A 23188-nucleotide genomic window follows, 5' to 3' on the forward strand; every position below is an offset into this window, starting at 1 on the left:
GCTGCTATGACAAAAATATCATGGACTGCATGACTTACAAAGAACACAAACTTATTTTTCACATTTCTGGAGGCTGGCAAGTCTAAGATCAAGGTGCTGGCAGATTTGGTGTCTGGTGAGTTTCCACTTACTGGTTCATAGATGAATAGCCATCTTGTCACTGTGTCCTCATAGGGCGGAAGGGGTAAGGGAACTCTCTGGGGTCTCTTTAATGACAGCAATAATCCTATTCATGAGGGCTCCACCTTCATGACCTAATCACCTCCCCACCTCCTAATACTATCCCATTGAGAGTTAGCTTTCAACACAGGAATTTTGGGAGGACACAAACATCCAGTCAATGGCAGATGATATTAAAAAATTATTATTAAAGTTTGTAAGGTGTTATATATAATAGAATTCTCTCTTAGATAATAATTTTAAGTATTATTCCAATATGTAGGTATGTAGAATTAATTTTAAAGTAATTCAATGGGGGTGTGGGGGTGGGAATTAAATGAAATAGGATTAGCCAATGTTAATGGTTAGAAATTAAGTAACAGAGGGTCATTATTCTGTTTCCTACTATTGTTTTTAATTTTTGTTTGAAAATTTTAAATAAAAAAATTAACAAAAGAGTGTGGGTCTCTGGATTCAGACTCTTGGGTTCACTTCCCAGCTTTGCTTTTTATGAGGTTTATAATCTTAAACAATTTACATAACCTTGAAGCCTCAGTTTCCTTACGGATTAAACAATAAGAGCTCTCACCTCATAGGAAAGCAGTAAGGAGTAGATGAGATAATGTACATAACATGCTTAATGTGATGTCTGGCTCGTGGGTAAGCACTATAATACGATGTTGAGCATAGTTATTGTCTAATTACTCACTTTCTATGTTCATGAGATTCAATCTTCCTTCTTTCAATTTCAAAGCTTTTAAAAGTACATGAATTAGGAGAAATTTTAAACTTTAAAAGGAAGTCTATCGAGTCTCATCTCAATCTTATTCATATGTTATATATTTTATCATATAAAATACATACATTATGAGTTCTACACATCATTTTGTTAACAAAAAAAAACAAAAAACTTTGACCACCAGAAGAAAATGTGCAAACGAATATTTCCTGAGAAGTAGAATTACTGAGATAGAAATAAAAGAACTGATGTGGAAACAATGAGTCATCAAGTTATAATGACAGACTTTGTTCTTACGTTGTCCTGCTATCTTTGTTCAGAACTTCGAAAACACGGCGTCTATATAAACATATTTGGTGTCGCCACTGACTCACTGAGCTTCTGGCAGGCCTAACAGGCCCCTTGTCTTTAAGAGGGCATAATACTGAGTTCATTTATTATATCAGAGGACTCACATTAAGCCTTCTGCAGAAAGCCTTTAACTCCAACAGCATTACCTTGATACATACAAATACAGTACATTTGCTTCATACATCCCTCTGAAATTACCGTATTTCTCAAACAAATAATGCCCAAGAGCAGAGGTGAGAGCATATGGAGACCACGCTGCCTTACACCTCGATGGTGCACTGTCAACACTCCATTATCTGAAGGTATGTTTACATTCCCCCGACTTCAACATGGCCAATTTTATTTCCAAGTTCTCTCACAGCTGTACCTAACTGGTTAATGTGAATACCCTTGGTTTATTTATCCTTTGTGCCTTCATAAAAGGTAAAACTTTTTATCATAAAATTACTAAGAATGAATTATCCAAAACTTAATGGAGAGAAAAAAAAAAGCCACCCATAATATCACCACCTTAACACATCATTTTACTTTTTTACTGCTCATTCAGCCTGAAACATAGTATTTTTAAACTAAATTATGCATTAGCTTTCTCTTGTCCCCTACCACCCCTTGTTCTAGGAAATGCTATGAGTCAAAGAGGGATAAAATTTAGAGGGTGGTTCTTTTCCAGCAGACTGAGATTACCTGCAAAACGGAGTCATCTCCAGAATGCTTGTTTCTGGCCCCACCTGCCCGTCCTGTTTGTGTTGTTCTTCTCAAGTGAAATCATCTTCACTCTTTGCCCCTCCTTGCCTAATTTTTCAAAGCCAGAACACATTCAAACTTCTCCCCTCTCACCTTTGGTGGTTCACTTCTAAACTAAGGCTACATCTCCAAGTCAGGGATTCTCACTCCTAACTGCCCTGTGGAATCATCTAACGCTTTTGTAAATTAGCCAGGCCTCCTACCAGACTGAGAATCATAATCTCTAGGACTGGGGTATGTTTTCCTTAAATCTCTCCAAGTGGTTCACTGAATCTAAAAGGTTTGGAAACCACTGTTCTAGTAATTAGAACTGTCCTGGTCAGGTCTTGCCAGTTTCATCCTCCATTCTTTTACCAGTATCAGTACATTCCCTTCGTATTTTAAAGAATAAAGCTTACAAAGGACATCTCTATTCAGTTTCTGGCTTAACTATTCTTTTTCTAGGAACACTGGTCTCTCTGTTTCTTCTCCTAATTTATGTTCTCTTTTTGTACCATCCTTGCACTTGATTAGCCATCTCAAATTCCCCTACCACAGCGGTTCTCCAACCTCAGTGTGCATCAGAATCACCTGGAGGGCTTGTCTCAAATGTGTAATGCAGCAATTCTGAAAATTTATATTTCAAAGAAGTTTCCAGGGGACACTGATGAACCTGATCAGGGGAGCACACTTAGAAAATCACTTAGATTTTCTAATTAACCTATAACTTGGGCGTAACCTGGCAATTTCATGCAATAAGTGACTCTCCCCAGAAATAATATCCCCCCTTAACAATCCATTTCTAAACCACAGCACACATTTGCGTTTTAAGGCAATTAAATTCAATAAATCAGAGTTAAACCATTTGTGTGCTTACTAAGGGCAAAACGGGGTTCTGATTATTAAAAACTTCACTGATTTTTCATAATACAGGTTAAAATTATTGAGGTACAGTTTCTTGTTAGAACGGAAACCTCTGAGCCCAATTTGAGGAGGAAACAGCTCCACTTTCAGAATGATGTGGTTCTTTGTTGAGGAGTTCTGCCACACCAAACTCCAGGTCATAAAGGTGACCTTTAACGGTTACTGTACTTTGCATTCCTCACATTTTAGTACTAAATTCTCTTTCCAGTGTTTTAAGCTGGTTAATTTTATCTCCTCAAGTAGAATGCAAGCTTTGCAAGGAGAAGACTCTATGTTACACTTTTTAATCCCCTGATAGGGCTGGACATGTGACAGGCACTCAGCCTTCACTGGCTGACTCATTCATTCATCTCTTCCCAACATGCTTTTCTTAAACCGGGGCTCTAAAGAGGGTCATCAACTGCAAAAGCATTACTCTCAGTCAGAGGAAAACCAGATTTCCAAGACAACTGAATGATTTGTGTTTCAGTCACCCTTATGGGTTATGTACGATTTTTTCCTTGCCTCTTTTTACCTGGGTAACTGAGATCTGACTGTACCATGATGAATTATCAAGAGGAAACACTGGAGATAGTAAGTTAGGCTTAGAAATGAAATCACATGTTACCAGTAACAGCCCAAACTTCCAGGAATAGAAAGGCTAGAAATTGAAAATGGAATTCTTTTTGTTCATCTTCTATAGATGTCACTAGTAATTCTTTTTTAGATCTCAAAACAATCAATTTTGAGAACCAAGAGGGAAACTGAGGAACAAAAAATCAAATATTAAAATATCACACTCTGTTAAGTTTATACATTCATTTGCAACCATCAGCAAAGTTATTGGCACATAACAAGGGTGACCTTGATCAAATTCACTGATTACTAACACTCATATAAATTCTATCACACTGTTGATAGAATTAGTGATTCTAATTCATATTTTAATAAACATTTTTACCCAATTCTATATTTGCTGAATTAGAATAAATAACAAGGACTTGAGGTACCTAATGCTATCACCTCATAATTTCAAAGCTCAGAATCTCCCAGACTCTTTGCCCTTAATGCACCCAGTGTTCCCCAGCCACTGCTCCTCTCTGATAAAACCACTACCACAATACTACGGGGCCAGTCCTACCCTTCCCTGGCATTACCAGTATGATCTTAAAGGGAGGGAAAGAGGAAATAGTAGGTGAAGGCTCAAAAAAAACGGAAATAATGCATACCATTCAGGTGCTAAAAACTGCAGTTCTGTCCTCACAGTCCATTTGGAGCTTGTTCTGATGAAGAACTCAAACCTCACATCCTTTTGAGAAATGGAATGGATAACAATAGCAAAATCACACTGTTATTGAAATAAAATAGAAAAATGCTAGACATACTATTTAAGCCTTAGTATACAAAAAATTTAAATAGATGTAAGTATAATACACTCTTTAAAAAGTGATCCTTAAATTTTGTACCTTTAGAGAACAAAAGACCTATCCATCTATAACATTCTATCCTGTGACAACTTATCAGTGGAAAATAAAATTTACTAATCTCTTCTCTGGAATTAATTTAAAAATTTTTTTATTTATCCAGATGTCAATTTTTATGCTTAAAGTCAATACTTAAATGTTATATAAAGCACATTTATAAAGCTCAATACTTTCACACAAACTACATTTTAGACAGAGAACCCTTACTAATGACCAATGGATCTATGGCCCATTTAAAGAACCACCTTTGTCTTTTTAATCCTCTAGCTGAAAACCGCAAAACAAAACTCGAATGGTAGTGATTAACTTGCCTGGGAAAATGCAGGAATTATATTCTTTTGAATTCCTAAGTGCTACCAAGTATTTAGGCAAATGGAAATAAACCAATGATATGAAACCAATGATTTTTTAACCTTGATGGTTAGGGCCAGACAATTCTTCTTTAAAGAAGGTGTCCCGTGCATTGCAGGACGGGTAGCAGCATCCCTGATCCCTGTTCACTAGGAGCCAGTACTACCAACCCACCCTCTCAGCACAACAAAAAGTGTCTCCAGACACTGTCAAATGTCCCTTGGAAGAGGGCAAAAGCATCTCTGGTTGAGAGCCACTACTGTACAGTGATAGAGGATAAAGTCCAAAGTTAGATATTCATTAAAAAAGAAAAAACTATGACTCTGCAATCTTCCAGAAGTATCAATTTGTTTTTTTGCATTATCTCAGAGTTTCTCTGAAGTTTCATTTTTCCCAATGGAATAATTAACTCAAGGTACAAATGACACTGCAGAGACAAGAAGAAAGTTTATTTTACTGTCCGATTATTTTCTTAAAAAAATTTGATTTTTGATAAAATAAAACAAACTTTTAGTACCATAGAAACCTTTCAACATGTACAATGACATATTATTACTATGTACAACTTCAAAAACAAACGCTTCCAGCTCCAAGTAAAGTGAGGCTGAACACCCTGACTCTACTTCAGCTGTGGGAAATTTCCTACATGGCCAATGTTTTCATTAGCTTGAAAAAAAATTATACAATTGAAAAATATAAATAAGACCTTCAATGAGTTGAGAATCATAAAAATGCTTTCTGAAGTTCAGTTGTCTGGATCTTGGGGCAGAGCAGTAGTGACAAGAGTTCAACAAGCAAAATGAAAGCCTGTGGACGTTCAAACTTGAGTATTCTAGGAGGGGCCCTGTAGGTTCACAGTCGGTCTATCAAAAATAAAAGCTCTTCTTGTGGTGGTGGAACTTGGTATCTGGTTCATATACCATTCTTCACCAGCTCATGGACTCCATTCTCATCAATGATTAAAGGTGCATGGAATTCTTTATCTGCCACGTAACTTTCCAGTCCCTAAAAGAAGGGTTAAAATGAAACACACTTAGAAAACCGGTGGACACTAGTCATGCAATGCTGGACTTAGTGGCCATAATAATGATAATAAAGCAAAACTGCTGAAAGTTGGGTTGAGGTACAGAATTTAAAGTCAATTAAAAATCTACTCAGTATACTTTTTAAACTGGGCTTAATGATTTATTTATGGAAGCATAAAAGAAACAACGAAAGAGGAAAATTATTGATAATATAATTTTTAAAGTTAATAAGATGATAGCAATTCTTCCTATAATCATTACCCAACGGAGTTAACATTCTAACTAAGCAAGGTAGCTATTTCTGATGCTAGAACTAAACGATCTGACAAGAATCTCCAAAAAAAAAAAAAATTACATATTAGAATAGCAGGAGCCGCTAAATCCCCCGGTTTTAAAAGTGAGAGTACTAAGGGTATGAACAAAATAAGCCCACTGAGAAGAAAAATTACACTGCACTAAAACAGGGCCAGGTGATTTATCTAAAAACAATGCTGACTGTTTAGAAGCCCAGTGCATTTCAGTGTGTCAATGAAATGGAACAAACATTAAACCTTCTGTTCATGGCAGCTAACCCACTTATGGGACGGATGCAAAGCCAAAACAGGAATGCCCAGAAGGAAGGATTCTCTTGGCTCATTCCCAGGCTTAGCTCCAGGGCAGGACCTTTGGAAAATGCTGCATCTTCTCTAAGGGTATGCTCCACTTCAACAAAGAACAATATCACAAGCCTACTTCTAAATGAATAGGGAAAAAAGCAAAGCAAACTTACTTCTCCAGCATAGGAGATAAGAGGAGAGATTTCACACTGGATTGGTACATCATTGGCATCCTTCAAACTAAGGGAAAAAAATCAGACGTGTTAAAGATTCAGCTTCCCATGCTACTTGCCAGAGTGAAAATACAGGCTATAAGCTCTCTCTGAGAAGCCTGTAGGTAGCAAAACTCTCCCAAATAAATAGAACAGATCCTACCCTCATGATTACTAAATTCCCCAAGGATGAAGTTAATACAAAATCGTTATGGTCGAAAAGACAGTATCTGGGGTATGTGCCCAGTGGTTACCAGCAGCTCTTCGAAGCACTTCACCAATATTGACACACTTACCCCCTAATGTACATCTCATTTTTGGTCACTTCCAAAATTTAATTTGATAAATAAGGGACTATTTATGGAGCATACACTGTTCCAGGCTCACCACTAGACACTCTGCATCCTTTGTATTTCATTTTACTCCTTGCCACAACCCTGCGTGTCAGGTACTGATGATGACAAATATTCTAAAGCTGCATTGCCCAATACAGTGGTCACTGGCCACAGATGGTTACTTAAAACTTAGATTAATTAAAATTTCTTAAATTAATTAAAAATTTAAAACTCAGGTCCTCAGTCATAATAACAAGTGCTCAGTAGCCATGAATAGCTAATGACTACCAAATAGGACAGCACAAATACAGAACATTTCCTTCACTGCAGAAGACTCTTATTAGATAGTACTGCTCTAAACGGGAGTTAAATTATTTCCCAGGAAGTGTCTGTCTGTACAGCCCAAACCTAGATTAGCTGAGATGATTTATTCAGTGTTTCAAGGTGTTTAACTGTTACTTTCGCCAAAGTTCCCTTTTAAAGAGAATGTATCCTAGAGAAGGCGAGGCTGAAGTCACCACTTGCTTCCTCTAGGTCACATTCTAACATTTACAGCCACTTATAATCCTCAGTTCCTAAATTTTCTAATACAAAAGTCAATAGTATTTTTAGTATGTTTAAAGTCATCAGACCTCTATGTTTTTCACCATTTTAAGAATTTTACCAATAAAATATGGGGCAGACAAAAATCTAGTGTCTTGCAGCCTCAGACCATAGCCCTCCTTTGTTTTACCAAACACATAGTCTGAAGCTTTGGTGATGTCAACAAAATCAAGGGCTTCTGAGTTTAGCCACACTCAGTCTTCCTCTGAACAGAACCCTTCAGCTAAGCCTTCAAGGTGCTCTATACCATACTTCAACCTACTTGTCCTGCTACTTGCCACTCACACCGGGCCAGCTGCACCCACTCTGGCTTATTCCAAGTCATTCTCAACCTTCTAGTTTGAGACTATCCAAACTAGAATACCCTCTGACTATCCAAATCATACCCGTCCTTCAAGATTTCACTCAAGCCCCACCCTTCCTTTGATTTGCATTTCATAGTGATTGATTACTTTCATTCGTTTATTTATACAAAAAATCAGTAAATAAATTAGACATCTGAGAAGTCCCTGTCTCCTAGGGTGACTACTATTTATACCACATATTTAACGCGTAAACATATGCTGCCTGATTATGTTACCTAACTTTCATGCATGTGCATCCTGGACCTCCAGCAGGCTGTAAGAAATCACATTTCTCTTGTGTAAACTACTGCAGTGACGGGGATACTAACAGTACCTGTGGGTCTGTGTGCGGGACCTACAGATGCTTGTTGGCTGAATGAGTAAATGAACTGTAAGAGTAGGTGGACAGCAGACTAATTCAGATAAAAGACAAATTAAAAGGTGAAGCACTTATCTCTCCAGCCAGAGATGTAGACATCTGTCAGATTCTATCAAAAGAGCTCAAGAGAGCTGGTCCAGATGCTCTAGAGCAGCTCAGTCATGTAAAATCAAACAGGAAAATTGAAGACCCACTCCACTGATAATATGTATGTAGCCCAGTCCTACCTGACCCCCTGAAGGATCTGATGTGCCGGGATCAGAAGCCAAGGAACACGTAGCTGATCTAAATGTAACTTCCTTTCTAGTAACACAAAGATGCCCCAAGAAACTGAGAAAGTCAACTTTAATAAACAAAGCTGGATGCCCGGGAGGAGGAAAGACAGGAGCGACCATCACTAAATGTAAAACCTCAAGAGATGGGAAATAAGCCCCTAACAGTGCTGTCTCCCAGCTCTTCAGTCCCGCAGCTTTTTGGTAGCCAACACTGTTGAGCAGATGTTAGGGTGAAAAATTAAAATAATGTCATTTTGTCAAAACTCAGCATCCTTGCTTCCCTTCTTTCAAAATACCTCCAAGCTACAGAATGGGAGAAAATTTTTGCAAATGAAACCAACAAAGGCTTGATCTCCAGAATATATAAGCAGCTCATATAACTTAGTAAGAAAAAGACAAACAACCCAATCCAAAAATGGGCAGAAGACCTAAACAAGAAATTCTCCAAGGAAGAAATACAAATGATCAATAGGCACATGAAAAAATGCTCAATATCACTAATTATCAAAGAAATGCAAATCAAAACTACAATGAGGTATCATCTCACACCAGTCAGAATGGCCATCATTCAAAAATCCACAAATGACAAATGCTGGAGAGGCTGTGGAGAAAACGGAACCCTCTTACATTGCTGGTGGGAATGCAGTTTGGTGCAGCCACTGTGGAAAATAGTATGGAGATTCCTCAAAAGACTAGGAATAGACTTACCATATGACCCAGGAATCCCACTCCTGGGCATATATCCAGAAGGAACCCTACTTCAGGATGACACCTGCACCCCAATGTTCGTAGCAGCACTATTTACAATAGCCAAGACATGGAAACAGCCTAAATGTCCATCAACAGATGACTGGATAAAGAAGATGTGGTATATTTATACAATGGAATACTATTCAGCCATAAAAACCGACAACATAACTCCATTTGTAGCAACACAGATGCTCCTGGAGAATGTCATTCTAAGTGAAGTAAGCCAGAAAGAGAAAGAAAAACACCATATAAGATCGCTCATATGCGGAATCTAAAAAAAACAAACAAAACATAAATACAAAACAGAAACAGACTCATAGACATAGAATACAAACTTGTGGTTGCCAAGGGGGCGGGGGGTGGGAAGGGATAGATTGGGATTTCAAAATGTAGAATAGATAAACAAGATTGTACTGTATAGCACAGGGAAATACATACAAGATCTTATGGTAGCTCACAGAGGGAAAAAAATGTGACAATGAATATACATATGTTCATGCATAACTGAAAAATTGTGCTCTACACTGGAATTTGACACAACATTGTAAAATGGTTATAAATCAATAAAAAATGTTTAAAAAAAAAAAAAGTACCTCCAAGCTGTCTTTTCCCTCTTTTATACAGAATACTTCCTTTTTCTACTCTATGAGGGCATCCTTTAGTGCTAAGAATTCCAGCAGGAACTATTGCTTCTAAGTCCATGATCTCATTTGGGGCCAAACTTTTATTTCAGTTTAATTATTCTACAAATGGCTAAAATGAAGTAAACGGAGTCGGGGGAATAAGAAACTGAAAAATCCAAATAAGAACTAAGTAATGTTTAAAACTCTCTGTATCTTAATTGAGATAGCTGAATGTTGTTTTCAGTTGTATAACTAAGAAACTATTCTACTTTTTAGATTAAAAGCTGTGGTTCAATGAAAAGGAAATTTAGAGTCAAAAAAATTATTCCTTTAATTGTAAAAGCAACTTGCTTCCACATATTAAAAACGATGAATGGAACCGAAAATGATGAAGGGCTCTGCATCCCAGCTGCCATGACACGAGGGGCAACCTCACCCACGGCTCCGACAAGAAACTAACTAGCCAGCTCCGTGAGTCCACCTCCTTGTCTCCAGGGCCACAGCCCAGAAACACCAACAGTCACAGGGCCCTGTCTCTCCAGGGCAAAGATGAGTGGCACCGGCAGGAGAAGAAAACACGGATGAAACCGACATCTCTACTGCTCTGTTTCTGAGATAACTCCCACCTCCAGATCCTCTGCCCTGTACACATTCCCCAAATTTTCTTAAAAACTTAAAATTCAAACTAAACCTAATAATTTTTAAAGTGTAACAAGAATATCAAGCTGTCTCTTTAGCTATAAAGATAATGGCTTTTTCAAATCTTACCAGTACCATAATGAGAGAGGATACATGCTACTCCTAGCTAAAAATTATCTATCATTAAGACAAAAATATACTTTCTTTAGGCACAGTATAATAACTGACTAAAATTAGCAGAGAGACCAAAAACGGAGCTAATAAGTATGAACATAAATCAAAAGAACAGTTTTCTCCACATTAAGAGCTATCAAATATGTCAGGAGCAGTTAGCCTTTATTCTGAGAGCCTATATCCAATTCAGCAAGACACATCTGCAGAATGTTATTTTTATCTAACTAATGCTTATGCTAAAAGGGGAAAATTGGGATTCCAGATTTGTTCTCCCTGGCCTATGACTTGCTCTAGATTTTCTCTTTTACTTCATTTGAGCCACCACGGGCTCAAATACCCATGGTCAGATTCTTTAGTAAAGCATGCTCCCCATTTCCAGCATGCACTGAGATTCTGCGTTAGTGTCATCCAGACAGATACCTGCCACCAAGTAAGCAGTACACCCCACCAAAGCTTCAACCATCCACCCCCCCAGACCACCAAATGGCAGAGAGCACTAAACTACAACGCCAGTTAGTAAGGAGGGAAGCGCAGCCCCACCACCATGCGCTGCAGGCAGGCTGGTATATTTACTTGTGATTGACATCAGCTGTGATGGCCTCTGACTTTCCATTTGGAGCACTGCTATGTGGGAATAAATAAGCATTAATGGGAACGGAAACAAACCAAACAATAAAAATGAAGTGGAACTGCAAAATATACTTGACGGAAAGGCTTGTATTTATGGCAAATCATAAACTTGGCAAAGGAGATCTGAGGGGGTAAAAAAAAAAAAAAACTCAATGGCCAAAGACGAAGCATGAGGACAAGCTGACATGCCACAGAGCAAGCTTGTTGACAAGACAGAGCCTGAAATGGCCTTGGACTGTGAGACAGTTTACCGCTGTTCCTTCTTGTAAAAACACAGCTATGGACCAGTAAGTTCCAATGTCCAATGTTCTAACATTCATCAAGGCATTCGAGTGTTCTCGTGCATGCAGACAGCCATTTTATCTCTTAAGAATATAAATTATATGGCAAAATGTTTTTATGTAAGTACAGAAACATCGCCTGATTTAGAAAGGGGGAATTCTAGGTGCCAATGAAGGTTTTATCACAAAATACAAGATTTAGCTTAAAAGTGCTTTATCTCAGATCTGAGTAGCTCCAGGGATCCTCTTTTTTTTTTTCAAACTTCTCAAATTCCTAAACATTTCTAAAGTTTGACATCAGTGAATGTTAAGTGGCATGCACTTTCCTTCCTGCCACCTCCCTCAGCACCCCGAGCGTGCCGTGCGGAGATCAGCACTAGCTTGTGTCTCGTGGGCAGCCTGTGGGTGGCAGGCCTTCTCAGGGGACAGGGGCAGGGTGTCTCGTAGACAGCACTTGTAGTGAGGCCACAGATACATGGCAGCAACAACCAATCCTTGTGCCCTGCGGCACAGTGGCTGCCGACGGCTTTGACCATGTGGCACACCAAAATAATTACTTTCTGACCATCAGTAGGAGCCATTTCACTGACACGATAGACACGTATCCAAAAAAAAAAAAAATAATAAAAGATTTAGAAGATTCCTCTTTAAGGGGAAGTAAAACTATTATTCTCTTTGTAATGGGCAAAGCCTTCATTACTTCACATCAGGAACTGCCCATATCAATACTTTGCTTTTTTAGAAAACATCAAGGAATACATCAGAGAGGAGAAAGAAGTCCAAGAGGAAAAGCCCAGGAAGCAGCCACACAAAAGAGCAAAGGTGCCGACTCACCGGGGAATGGCTGGAAGGCGAGAGCCATTCTCATCTACGAAGTGGCCCCCTGCGTTGAGAACCCAGCAATGATGGAGGGACAGCAAAGCGTGCCGTGCAGTCGTGGGGTTGTCCTTCCCATTTTGACTGTCAGCGTTCTTTAGCGGGGAAAACTCATCTTCCCGTAGTACTTCATACACCACAAACTTCCTAGAGTGGAGCCAAACAAACATTGCTTAATCATGAAATAAAACTGCAGACACAGCTCCTGACTCCTCTCTGCACAGCTGAGGCTTTGGTCTTCAGCAGCAGGCTCTCCCAGCACAATGTCAAATGAAAGCCGAAAGAAATAATGCTCATCCCTGGACTAAATAAAGCTGACGTTCTCTCCTCTGTACAAAATGAGAATTTATTTCCACCTCCGACTATAAAACACTTCATCTTAAGTCAGAAAGGTTAGAAATCTTAATGCAAAAAAGATTATATTAGTATCTATTCTAGAAAAAAAAAACAGGCAAAAAGAATGATTTAGAAGTGTATATGGGAAGATGAATCTTCTCCATTTTCATACTGGTTAAATTCTAAGACACAAATCTCAGCATCAGTGTGACCTTTCATAGAGAGCCATATAAGCTAAACACACGTGCCCTGAAACCTTTACTCATAAGCCAGGAAGACATCCAAAACACAAAATGGGCCAATTCTCTATCTCAACCTTGTCTCTCAGCCAAAATAATTGACTGTTAGCAATTTTTCAGGAGAGCCAGATGATGAACTAATTGAAAAATTTTTTAAAAAGTACTCAAACTTCACTATTGGATTGGTGGTTGCATACTAGAGAATTATAATGACTCTAGACGATATACTCATGATCAAAATGCCATATCTGACATACATGCTATCTACTGTTTTCTGAAAAGAGTGTCCTGCCGGAAGAGTAAGAAGCAACATTTCCAGGCACATACTTAATCTTACTTATGCTATTTAAAACGTACTTTGCAAACTGGAAGATGTCAAAGACAAATTTTTCCATCTTTATTCCATTTGGTTTGTCTGGCTTAATTAACTGCCCCTGGGAATCCACATATGGAATCTTCTTTTGAGCCACATGGTGCTGCAACTGAGGTTCATAAATACTAAGTAGGGGGGAAAAAAAAGGACAATCACTTTGCAAATTTAAAATGCCAAAGAATCTGATAATCACACTCAGGAGCAAATGCACCAACATTTGTATCAACAAGAAGTACTAAGATTTTCAAAGAGAAGAGCCATTTGTTAAATTTCAGCACATATTTAAATAAAATATTAAATGAATAGATTTCCCTAATCATTTCCTTAAAATGAAAAAATCAAATAATGACCTCTACAATCAAAAAATATACACACACAGCTCACACCAATGTCTCTCCCATAATTTCCATGTCTTTTATAAAATGTTCTACTCTTAGCCCCAACTTTCCCAGCTGAGATGCCTTCAAGGGTTGGATGGAAAGGTGAGTATTGGCAGTTACTGTGGATGAATTATTAACAGCTACAATAAGCACAGCGGAATGGGAAACATTTTGGAACTGGAGTTGAAATTCTAAAGCAAAGCTAAGTAACTTTTTAAAAAGTAGATATAGTCATCTTGAATGTCTAAAAAGCAGTCAAGTGAAGAATCAGATATTGAAATGTCTTTCACTTAAAATTCCGGTGGGATAAAACAGCTCTCATTTTATCCTTAGTTGGCACTACTATGCTGATTTCCATCATGGTCTCAACTTCCTTTTTCTTCACCTTCTAAATGCATTAGTTCCTAAATGCTAGTCTGAGAACCCGCTAAACTGAATTGTGTGGGTAGCTTTTTAAAAACACAGATGTCTGCATCTACCTCCAGAAATTCTGTTCAGTAGATGGAGGGTAGACATCTATATTTTTTTAAGGTTTCCAGTTGTGGCAAAGAGAGGGTGTTTCCTTTCTTATTCTTTGCTTCACCAGAACCTAGCACAGTTGGAAAGAGGGGAGAAGAGAAAAGAGGGGAGAATTGCTTTGGACTCGTTAACGCACTGGGGAGAACGGGCCACGACAACCTTCAACCAGGTGATGCATGCACCTCACTAAACACAACTACAACTCATCCACAAACTGCCACTGATAAAGGTGACCCTCAGGAAAGAAGACGGATTATGCAGGACATGGACCCGAAGTTTCCTCCTACTTCTCAAGTGACTTGGCTTCTGATTAACACAATCTTTAAAGCCCCCATCCTGCCCATACTTGACAACATCTCTCAGAAATGGGACAGTGAAGAAATGGTTGGCAATGTTCCCCGCGTTGAACAGCAGTCGTCCATCTGAGCTTCGCTTCTGAGCCGTTGCCAGAGAAATCTCACTATATTCCACCACTTGATACACTCCATCTACTCGGCAGACCACTCCAACTGGTTCTGTAGGGTTCGTTTTCTCTACCACCTGCCCACCAAAGAAAGACAAGAGTAGAGAAAGGAATTTAATCAGGCACTATGCTGGAGATTTGGCGTCTTCCAAGACCACATTTACAAGTTTACTTACTCTGCCTTAAAGGTATTAAGTCAAGAGCAATCTTTAACTTTAGACAATCACCTATCCATCTCTGTATTATTTTGACAGACTACTTTTCAACTGGAAAGAGGCAAATTATCTCCCTCCTATTTAGCACCTAAGTAAACCGCAGCAGAGAGATTTCATCCTACACATAAGGTCCAGAAGAAATTACAATGGACAAGGAATATTAAATGAGGAGCCTACATTCCCCCAAATATATTTTTATCATTTAATTTATCCTTAACCACACTCACTTACTTTGAGAATAAAGGCAATGAAATGTCTCTGGGACTCACAAGACAAAAGAAGGCATCTTGTCTCTCATTTTATATTGCCCAAATCATTATTTCATTTGAAAATGGTGTTTCATTTTCATTCATGAATACAGCAAATTCCTGGGAGGCAGGGGGGTTAGAGCAGGCAAGTCACAGGGCTCTCACTCCAACTTCAATCAGAAAAGTCCATCCGTATTTATCTGTTTTGCATGCTAGATTTTGTTTGGAGCAAGAGATTCCATGCTTTAAAAAAAGTTTGAAAGCCAGTGATTTGATAATCTATCAGTGGCTCTAAACTGGTGTGGGAGCTGAGAAAAAAGTGTGCAATCAAAGTTAGAGGGAAAATGTAAGAGAGTATGTAATTTTTAAAAAAAAAACCTCAGAGGTGATTTTGATACCCCACCACACTAGTCCCATATTCTTGACCTAAATTAACTGTTTACAATAAAAGTATGAAAGAACTGAATGTAATGCACTAATAATCAAGCCTCAGATGAGATGAATATCCAACAGAAGAATCAAACAATAAAAATACTTGAAGACACTTTTTTTTGCCCTGTTTGATTAACAATTCAGCATGCTTCAGAGTATTCTGAAAAAATCTGTCCCCAGTTTGAAAATTCTACCCTAAGTATACACAAAATTATATCAAGGAAATTAAAACTTTTCTTCAGCAACTTATTTCTTAAAATAAGTACAGCCAGGAGCAGTCTCTTCCAGACAACTAAAGCGACCATTGAGTACTTCGTTTACACAGCAATTAGAGATAAAGACGCTGGGTGCAGCTCAGTGAGGCAGGGCCGCTGGATATGCAAGCCTGCTGTGTAGACTCACTGTTTGCCACCCTGAAAGGGGTACAGTACTCAATGAAAAGAAACTTTCTACCGAGCAAGTGTTAAACCGGAGGGAAGTGTTACGTAGCAAAATGATTTCAACCAATCATGAGACTCTTTGCAATTCTAGTCTATCAAGCCATCAGTACCTCTCACTTCCAATAATTCACAGTGGTCCCTTACTAGACAGGGAATCTGAGCAGACTTCCCCCGTTCCCATTAAAACACACACACACAAGGTTAATTTTGCAGTCACTGCTATATAACCCTACTCCTGGCCAGCCATGGAAAATAATAAGCATATTCACATTTTACATGTCCCAAGTGTCAATCTGCCAGTGAAAGGTTTACTTTTATGACAACTACGAGCCTCCAAATACTACAAAAGGCTAGACTACAAAAGAAAGCATTTGTAAAGTGCATAAAGCTGGAAGTCCGTTTATATGACACAGAAAAGATATATAGTATAAATTAAGAGGTTTCTTGATTTTCTATAAAATAAATCCTAAAAAGCCGAGTTCCAAATAACTCTTTAACCTCAAAGCTACTGTAACTGCTTTACAAAATGATCTTTAATTAATAATCCTTCCTACTCTTTGTACGTCTGTAAACCAGTCCACTGACTCAGTCTTCTCTCAAGGCTCCATAAAAAATACTTAATTCACCAATACAGGAGCCTGTTAAAGAAGTATTACGAAGAATTCTACTACACACTAGGAATTACTCCCTAACTTAGATGTTTGTTAAAAATATAGTCCACTATCTTGTTTTTTTATTAAAGGAGAAAGGGTGGGAGGACAGATTACATAAATGGTTTCTAGCATTTCTAAGTTTTTAACATACGCCAGTTGCCATATTTAAGTTTCATCTGAAGTTTCATTTATTTATTCGTTCATTGAGTTCCTACTACATTATATGCCAGACACAGCACTAAGCAGAAAAACTGAGACAGTATCTGTCCTAGAGGACCCACGGGTAATGGAGAACAGAGAATGGTTACACTTACATCTCTGTATGTACATTCATAAAAGTTAGTGCACCAATTTAAAGTTTTTTGAGCTGCCAGCAAAAACATAATTAATCTAAAGAGTTTGGTTTTATAATGTGATATAATACTAAAGCTAAGAGTTGGGAAACATAGTGCTAATCCTGCCTCTGCCAATGTCAGGAAGGACCTTGAGCCTGGTGCTCGGGATACTAAACCTCAGGGTGCTCATTTCTGGGCTTAAGGATGATCTCTGAGGTCCCTCCCAGGTTCAACACTCTCTAATCATTTAGAATGTAAATTGATTCTGAAACTCAGAGCAGTAAAATTTCTGTTTTGGAAAGAAGAGTGACACCAAGTGGAACAAAGTCAGAAATACATTGTTTTGTTTTGTTTTGTTTTTTAAAGCTTAATAACTACATAATTACAATCCAATGCACTGTTTCTATTAGAATTTAGTAGCTATTCACAGTACAGCACAGATACTCATAGAACACTGAAAAAGACAGAGGTCTTAAATCAATGAACTAAACCAACCCTTTATTTTCAGAGTCAGGAGGCATCTTATGAAGTCTATCAGCTTAATCGCTCAAAACTTACACTAGTAAATTTGACTTCAGCTTCTATGACTTTGCATTAGATTTACAGACTAATTTTGAGAGAAGCAGCATCTTTATAACAGACAATCTCCAACCAACAGTATGGTGTCTTTTATGGTAGCCTTTCTTTTTAAATCCATATATTTAAAATTTATATGTAGTCTAATCCACTTTTGTCAGAAGACTATACAGTTTCGGCTTTGGTAGAAAGGTCTTCCCTTCATGTCAATATTATAAAATTATTCTAAATTTTCTTCCAACATCTTTATGGGTTTTTATTTTGTAATCCATTAGAAACTGATTTTGGTATGAGCCTTGGAGGTGACATCTTTATTTTTAGCCAGTAATCCCATTCATTTCCCCCCACTGATCTGAAATGCCGTATCTGTATATAGTACATTCTTATATATATGTGGGTTTGTTTCTCACTGATCTGTTCCATTAATCTGTCTTTCTGTTCTGGTTTCAGTACTACACTCCTAGTTACTTTTTACTTATAACCCATTTCAATATCTGACAGATTGTCCTCAACCCTCTCCCTCCTTACCATCATCTTTCTTCAACATTTTCCTAGCCATCTTTACATGTTTATTCTAAACTTTACAATCATTTGGTCAAATGTCCCCAAAACAGTCTCACTGGGACTTTGATCAGAATTATAGTTCTACTTTAATTCAGTGAGAACTGATATCTTTACAGATTTCTAGGAAAGTAATATTTACATTAATACTTGAAAATCTTCCAAGATGTTGTTATGGTCTTTCATGTCATAAAGGCAAGTCTCTTATATCATCATCTATGCAACTAAACAAAATGTTGAAAAGAATTATGCCAAAGATGGCCTCGTTATAAGGCATTACCCCCTCCCTCAGTCTCAATATCAGTATGTCTGTGACCATTTAAGCAATTATTTAATCTCCTAATTGTCCTTATCTCCAGTCTTATTCACATCTTATTCACAAGGTTATCAAATCTTGATAATCCCTTGCTGAAGTCTAAATCTGCTATTTCTACCAAACTTCCCTTACCTACTACTCCAGTAACTTTATCATAGGAAGAAACTGGGTTAATCTGACCAAATACAACTTGATATTAATGCATCCAACAATTTCATATTGATAAATCCATCCCAGGTCTAGTGAAGCCCATTCACCTTCCCAGGTACTTACAAATCATCCTCACATATTTTGAACTCTTGCTCGTGACAGACTAAGCAAACCCCATCACTTCTAGACTCAAATGTGGCCAATTTAAGAGAAAACGTGGGTATGGGACAGTTTAGCTACTTTAGAAGATGAATGCTTCTAAAATATCCAAAAAACCCTAATAAATCTAGTTTGACTCTTGGAATGTATATACTGTCAGAGAAAGACCACTTTAAGCCTCATTACAGTTGAGAAAACCATTACCTTTGCTCCACAGTCTGCTCCTTTCTGAATGCAAAATCCAATGAACCGTGGGTCGGCCACTTTTACTAATATGTTGTCAACACAATAGACATGAATGCTCCAAATGCCTCTTTGCTCCATATCCTCCACAATATTCTGGGCTGCAAGAGCCCGATAAAGACCACCATTCCCATCTGGGGAAAAAATAGCCTGTTAGTAGCATACCAGAACTCATTATGAGGGTAACCCAAGGATCATTTAATGTTTCTAAACTTAGATCTCTGAAAAACCAGTTTTACATCACAGGGCCAAGGAAACTGAATATCCATGAGGAAGGACTCAGGTGTCCAAAAGTTATACTAAGTGATTTTAAAGGTAATTTAACCTAAGTATCCAGAGAATAACATTATTAATGTGGGACTGGGCAACCCCAAAGAACACACTTTTCTTTTTAACTCAGCCCTTTTAAAAATTTGGCCTGTAATGTATTGAGAAATATAAAATTCTTTACCAGGCAATGATTATTTCATAAATTTCAAATTTTATTAACATTTGTATGATTCAAGTTAGCTCTGTATTTATAGTCCCAACCCTGCCAATTTCACCCACCTTAAAGATAAAAATACTTGAGCATTTACACCAAATAACGTGTTAAGAAGCCAGATTAATATGAAGGTCTACAGCAACAAACTAAATATAAGCAAAAGCCTCATCTTTCCCCATCTATTTTCAGTGCTTCTACCATCAACAACTCAGCCACAGCTTAAATGATGATAAAGTTAGAAAACGTCACAAAATAAAGCTAAAAATAGTAAATTCTTTCATTAACTAAAAAGAATTAAGTAGCAAAAAAAAGAGTTGAGATGAAATAAAAGCCTACATCTGCAGAGCACCACTGTCAATATCATCGTTTATTTTCTTTCAGCCTTTCCTCCAAGCAGAGGTTCACGTAGACAGGAACCCGTCAGAACATCTGCTTTTATAGTTAGGATCACACTTAGGGTTACAGTATGTGGCTACACAGGCAGCACACTGCTCAGTCCTAGGGCTGCCATTAACAAACTACAACGTGCACACACTAACTGTGCAAAGTGGTGGCCCCAACTGTAGCATGCGTGTGGCTCTGTATTCCTCATTCTTATTTAACCTACAGAAATTATTTCTCCTTGTCACTTAACAGCCCCAAACAATTATTCTAATACTGTTTAAGAAATAATGTTATAGGTAAACTATACTTTAACCTCTTATTTATTAAACAGCAGATGATTTACAATTTTTCACTGCAATAAATAACGTAGCTATGAACACTACTGTATGTAAAATACTGGGTAAAGAGAATAAATACCCTAAAGCTGCTCAAAGGGCAGATATCCAACAAAAGCATAAAACCATATTCATTTCACCAATGGGCAGTTCCATTTTTTAAAATCAATGCCAAATAGAAAAAAAAATTAATTTTCTAACATCCAAATCACTGTATTAAAGAGAAAATCAACATTTGATGAGTTATGTGACTACCAATTCTAGTCACCAGTAAATATGCATGGTTACAAACCTGGAGCCATAGAAACCTTGTTCTTCTCTTCCAAAATAATCTTCCCATCAAAACTCATTGCAGGCAGCATTCCCTGCTGAAAAAAGATGACATTCTCTTTTTTAAAACCAAAGTACTTGTGCTTTGTGAAGAATTCCTTTGTAGATTCCATGGTTCTGCCACTGGTCATTATATACCTGGCGAGAGAAAAGCAGATCTTCTAAGCAACAGTGTTGTGTGAATTAGGGCAAAACAAGTCTCGTCTATTTCCTAAGCTAAAGAAAATCTTTGAGAGCACTGTTTCTTGTTTTACTCCAGTTCATCCCTCTCCTGGATAAAGTAGCATTAGCTGCTACCCAACGGGAATTTCTTCTAGTAACTTCATCAATCCTTATGTATAAAATAAATCTGTAACTATATTAAAACAAACCTCCGGTAACAGAGAGCCCATAACTGGCTCAAGTTAACATTTCAGAACTCTGTGAAAAGTGTGTTCTAAACTTAAAACTCCTAAATAAATAGGGAGGAAAGGGTAAATGCAATACATTTTAATCATCTCTTACATTTTTTATTAAAATTTTGAAATGGAATCTGGGCTCTGCTCACCCCTTTATTTAAAATCATGAAAGTGTAATTATACTCTCTGTTGTCACAAAAATCTAACCTATGCCAGTGTGGCAAAGGCGAAAAACAATCTATCTAAAACCACAATTAGAGACTGCAATAACTTTTGCCCTTTCTAGAATGTAAACTACATGTAAGTAGGGACTTTGGTCTGTTTTGGTTACTGATAAATCCCCAGCACCTAAAAGGAGACACTCAGTGAATATCTGTTAAATGAATAAATGAAGAAAATTATATAATTTCCCACCTCAGTAGATATCTCTCTGTTTAACAAATTATCCTGGGTATTTTGAACTTTGGGCACAAAAACTTTGGGCATCATGATTTAGATGACAAAAGAAGTGGCTAAACTGCTCTGTAAGAAAAGAACATTCTGAGTTGTGAGAAGAGAGACAAGAAAATCCAACATGATAGTGGGAGGCCAAAGCTGGGAGTAGAATGTTGGCCACTTAGAACACAGATGTCCCTCAAAAATCCCCAAGGGAATCAAGATGGAAAAAACATTAGTTCACAGCTGGCCAATACTCCTGTTAAGAGTTATGAAAGCTGAGGAAATTACAAAAAGCCTTTTTAAAGGCATCTGAGAGCTACAAAAGCAACACAGATTGGAACTAAAATTAAGGACAGCGAGAATCTTTCAAAGGAGAGCTGAGATATGCAGCTGCCTTCTCCTAGGGTATCTGCTGATCTAGGGTAAAGGCCAGTGGAAGGGAATCTGAGCTTGGTCCAGGCAGGAGGACAGAGAAGCCAAGCCAGCAGAGCTTCTGTTGGTCACCTGTGGCTAAAACAACAAGATTAGGACTCAGAGTAATCTCAAACACACAGCTGGTTCCCCTCCTCAAAACAGCCTAACTTCCAAAGCTGCTCTGAGAAAAAGATAAATCAAAACCTTCTGAAAAACAGAGAACTTTCCATAATCGCTCGGTGTTTAGAAGAGGAACACTGGCCAAGGTAGGCCCTGAGGACACGGAACACCAGCAGAGATTGAGAATCCAAGTTAGGCCCACAGCAGAGAAATGAGTGGAGCTTTCAGCTTGTGTATGTGTGTGTGTGGGGGGGGGGGGGGTAGGATTTCAGGAGGACTTGATAACCCCGAACTTAAGGGTGTGAGTTTCTAGAGTGAGTGAACCCACTGAGTGCCCAGATTAGTGACTGAAAACAGATCCATATCACGTCATTATGGAATTTCAGATACTAAAGGTAAGAAAAGACCCCAAATGCTTCCAGAGAAAGTGGCAAAAAAAAAAAAAAAAAAAAGACTGGGAATCAGAATGGCAATGGACCTCTCAACAGTAATGCTGAAACAGTAGAGCAATGCCTTCAAATTTTAGAGAGAAATTGATTTTCAATCAGAAATTCTATACATAGACAAGCTACAAATCAGTGTGAGGTTTCTAGATGGAGACAACCCTACTCAGGTAGGCATGTAAAGGTTGGTATGTACTGCTCATTAAGGCTAGAGTGACCACCTGTCTAGCTATAATACATATTACTTTTAACATATATAACAAATTACAGTTCTGAAGGAAATTAGCAGTAACAGGAAATACGTCTGCTTATGAATAAAGTATATTTGCATTTTGAATGTATGTTCAGATACTCTTACATAATGAGATGTATCTTACCATGGAATGATGCACTTGTTGCCATGATATATTTCAGCTAACTGCTGAAGCTTCAGGATACGCTCTGCTTGAATCTGGAAAAGTGTCTTATGGGATGGCAAACCAACATCATACATTCCCTTGGGATATGCAACACCGAGTCTCGTCCCCTGCCCACCAGCTAGAAGAAGAACTGCCACTTTGTTCTGAGAAATCTGGAAAAGTCCTAAAAAAGAAAATACCCGTATCACAAAACCTCTTATAATTCAGCACTTTAGGATTGTACATACAAAGGAGGCTGCAGAGAGTCACCCTATCTGCGTAAGGCATAAAGAACAAGGAATCCACATGTAATCACAGATGATCTCCTTAATAAAAATATTTTTGTTAAAAAAT

The 23188-nt window shown here is 37.9% G+C and overlaps 1 protein-coding gene across 4 annotated transcripts in view; it reads right to left on the reverse strand.

Annotated features, from left to right (window-relative positions):
- Positions 1 to 5132: 5132 nt before the first annotated feature.
- Positions 5133 to 23188, reverse strand: part of UAP1 (UDP-N-acetylglucosamine pyrophosphorylase 1) — a 30009-nt gene continuing 11953 nt past the window's right edge. For 2 of the 4 annotated variants that reach the window (XM_032463847.1, XM_032463846.1), the window contains exons 3-11: positions 22814 to 23018; positions 20586 to 20761; positions 19052 to 19224; positions 14646 to 14839; positions 13385 to 13525; positions 12411 to 12599; positions 11239 to 11289; positions 6505 to 6571; positions 5133 to 5715 (exon numbers count right to left, since the gene is read on the reverse strand). In XM_032463847.1, coding sequence (XP_032319738.1) covers positions 5623 to 5715; positions 6505 to 6571; positions 11239 to 11289; positions 12411 to 12599; positions 13385 to 13525; positions 14646 to 14839; positions 19052 to 19224; positions 20586 to 20761; positions 22814 to 23018 — 1289 coding nt within the window. In that variant the 3' untranslated portion in view covers positions 5133 to 5622. The remainder of the gene's footprint in view (positions 5716 to 6504; positions 6572 to 11238; positions 11290 to 12410; positions 12600 to 13384; positions 13526 to 14645; positions 14840 to 19051; positions 19225 to 20585; positions 20762 to 22813; positions 23019 to 23188) is intronic. The other 2 variants (XM_032463848.1, XM_032463850.1) reach the window with 2 other exon arrangements.

Source organism: Camelus ferus, chromosome 21 (assembly GCF_009834535.1).
Source record: "Camelus ferus isolate YT-003-E chromosome 21, BCGSAC_Cfer_1.0, whole genome shotgun sequence".
Taxonomy (NCBI): domain Eukaryota; kingdom Metazoa; phylum Chordata; class Mammalia; order Artiodactyla; family Camelidae; genus Camelus; species Camelus ferus.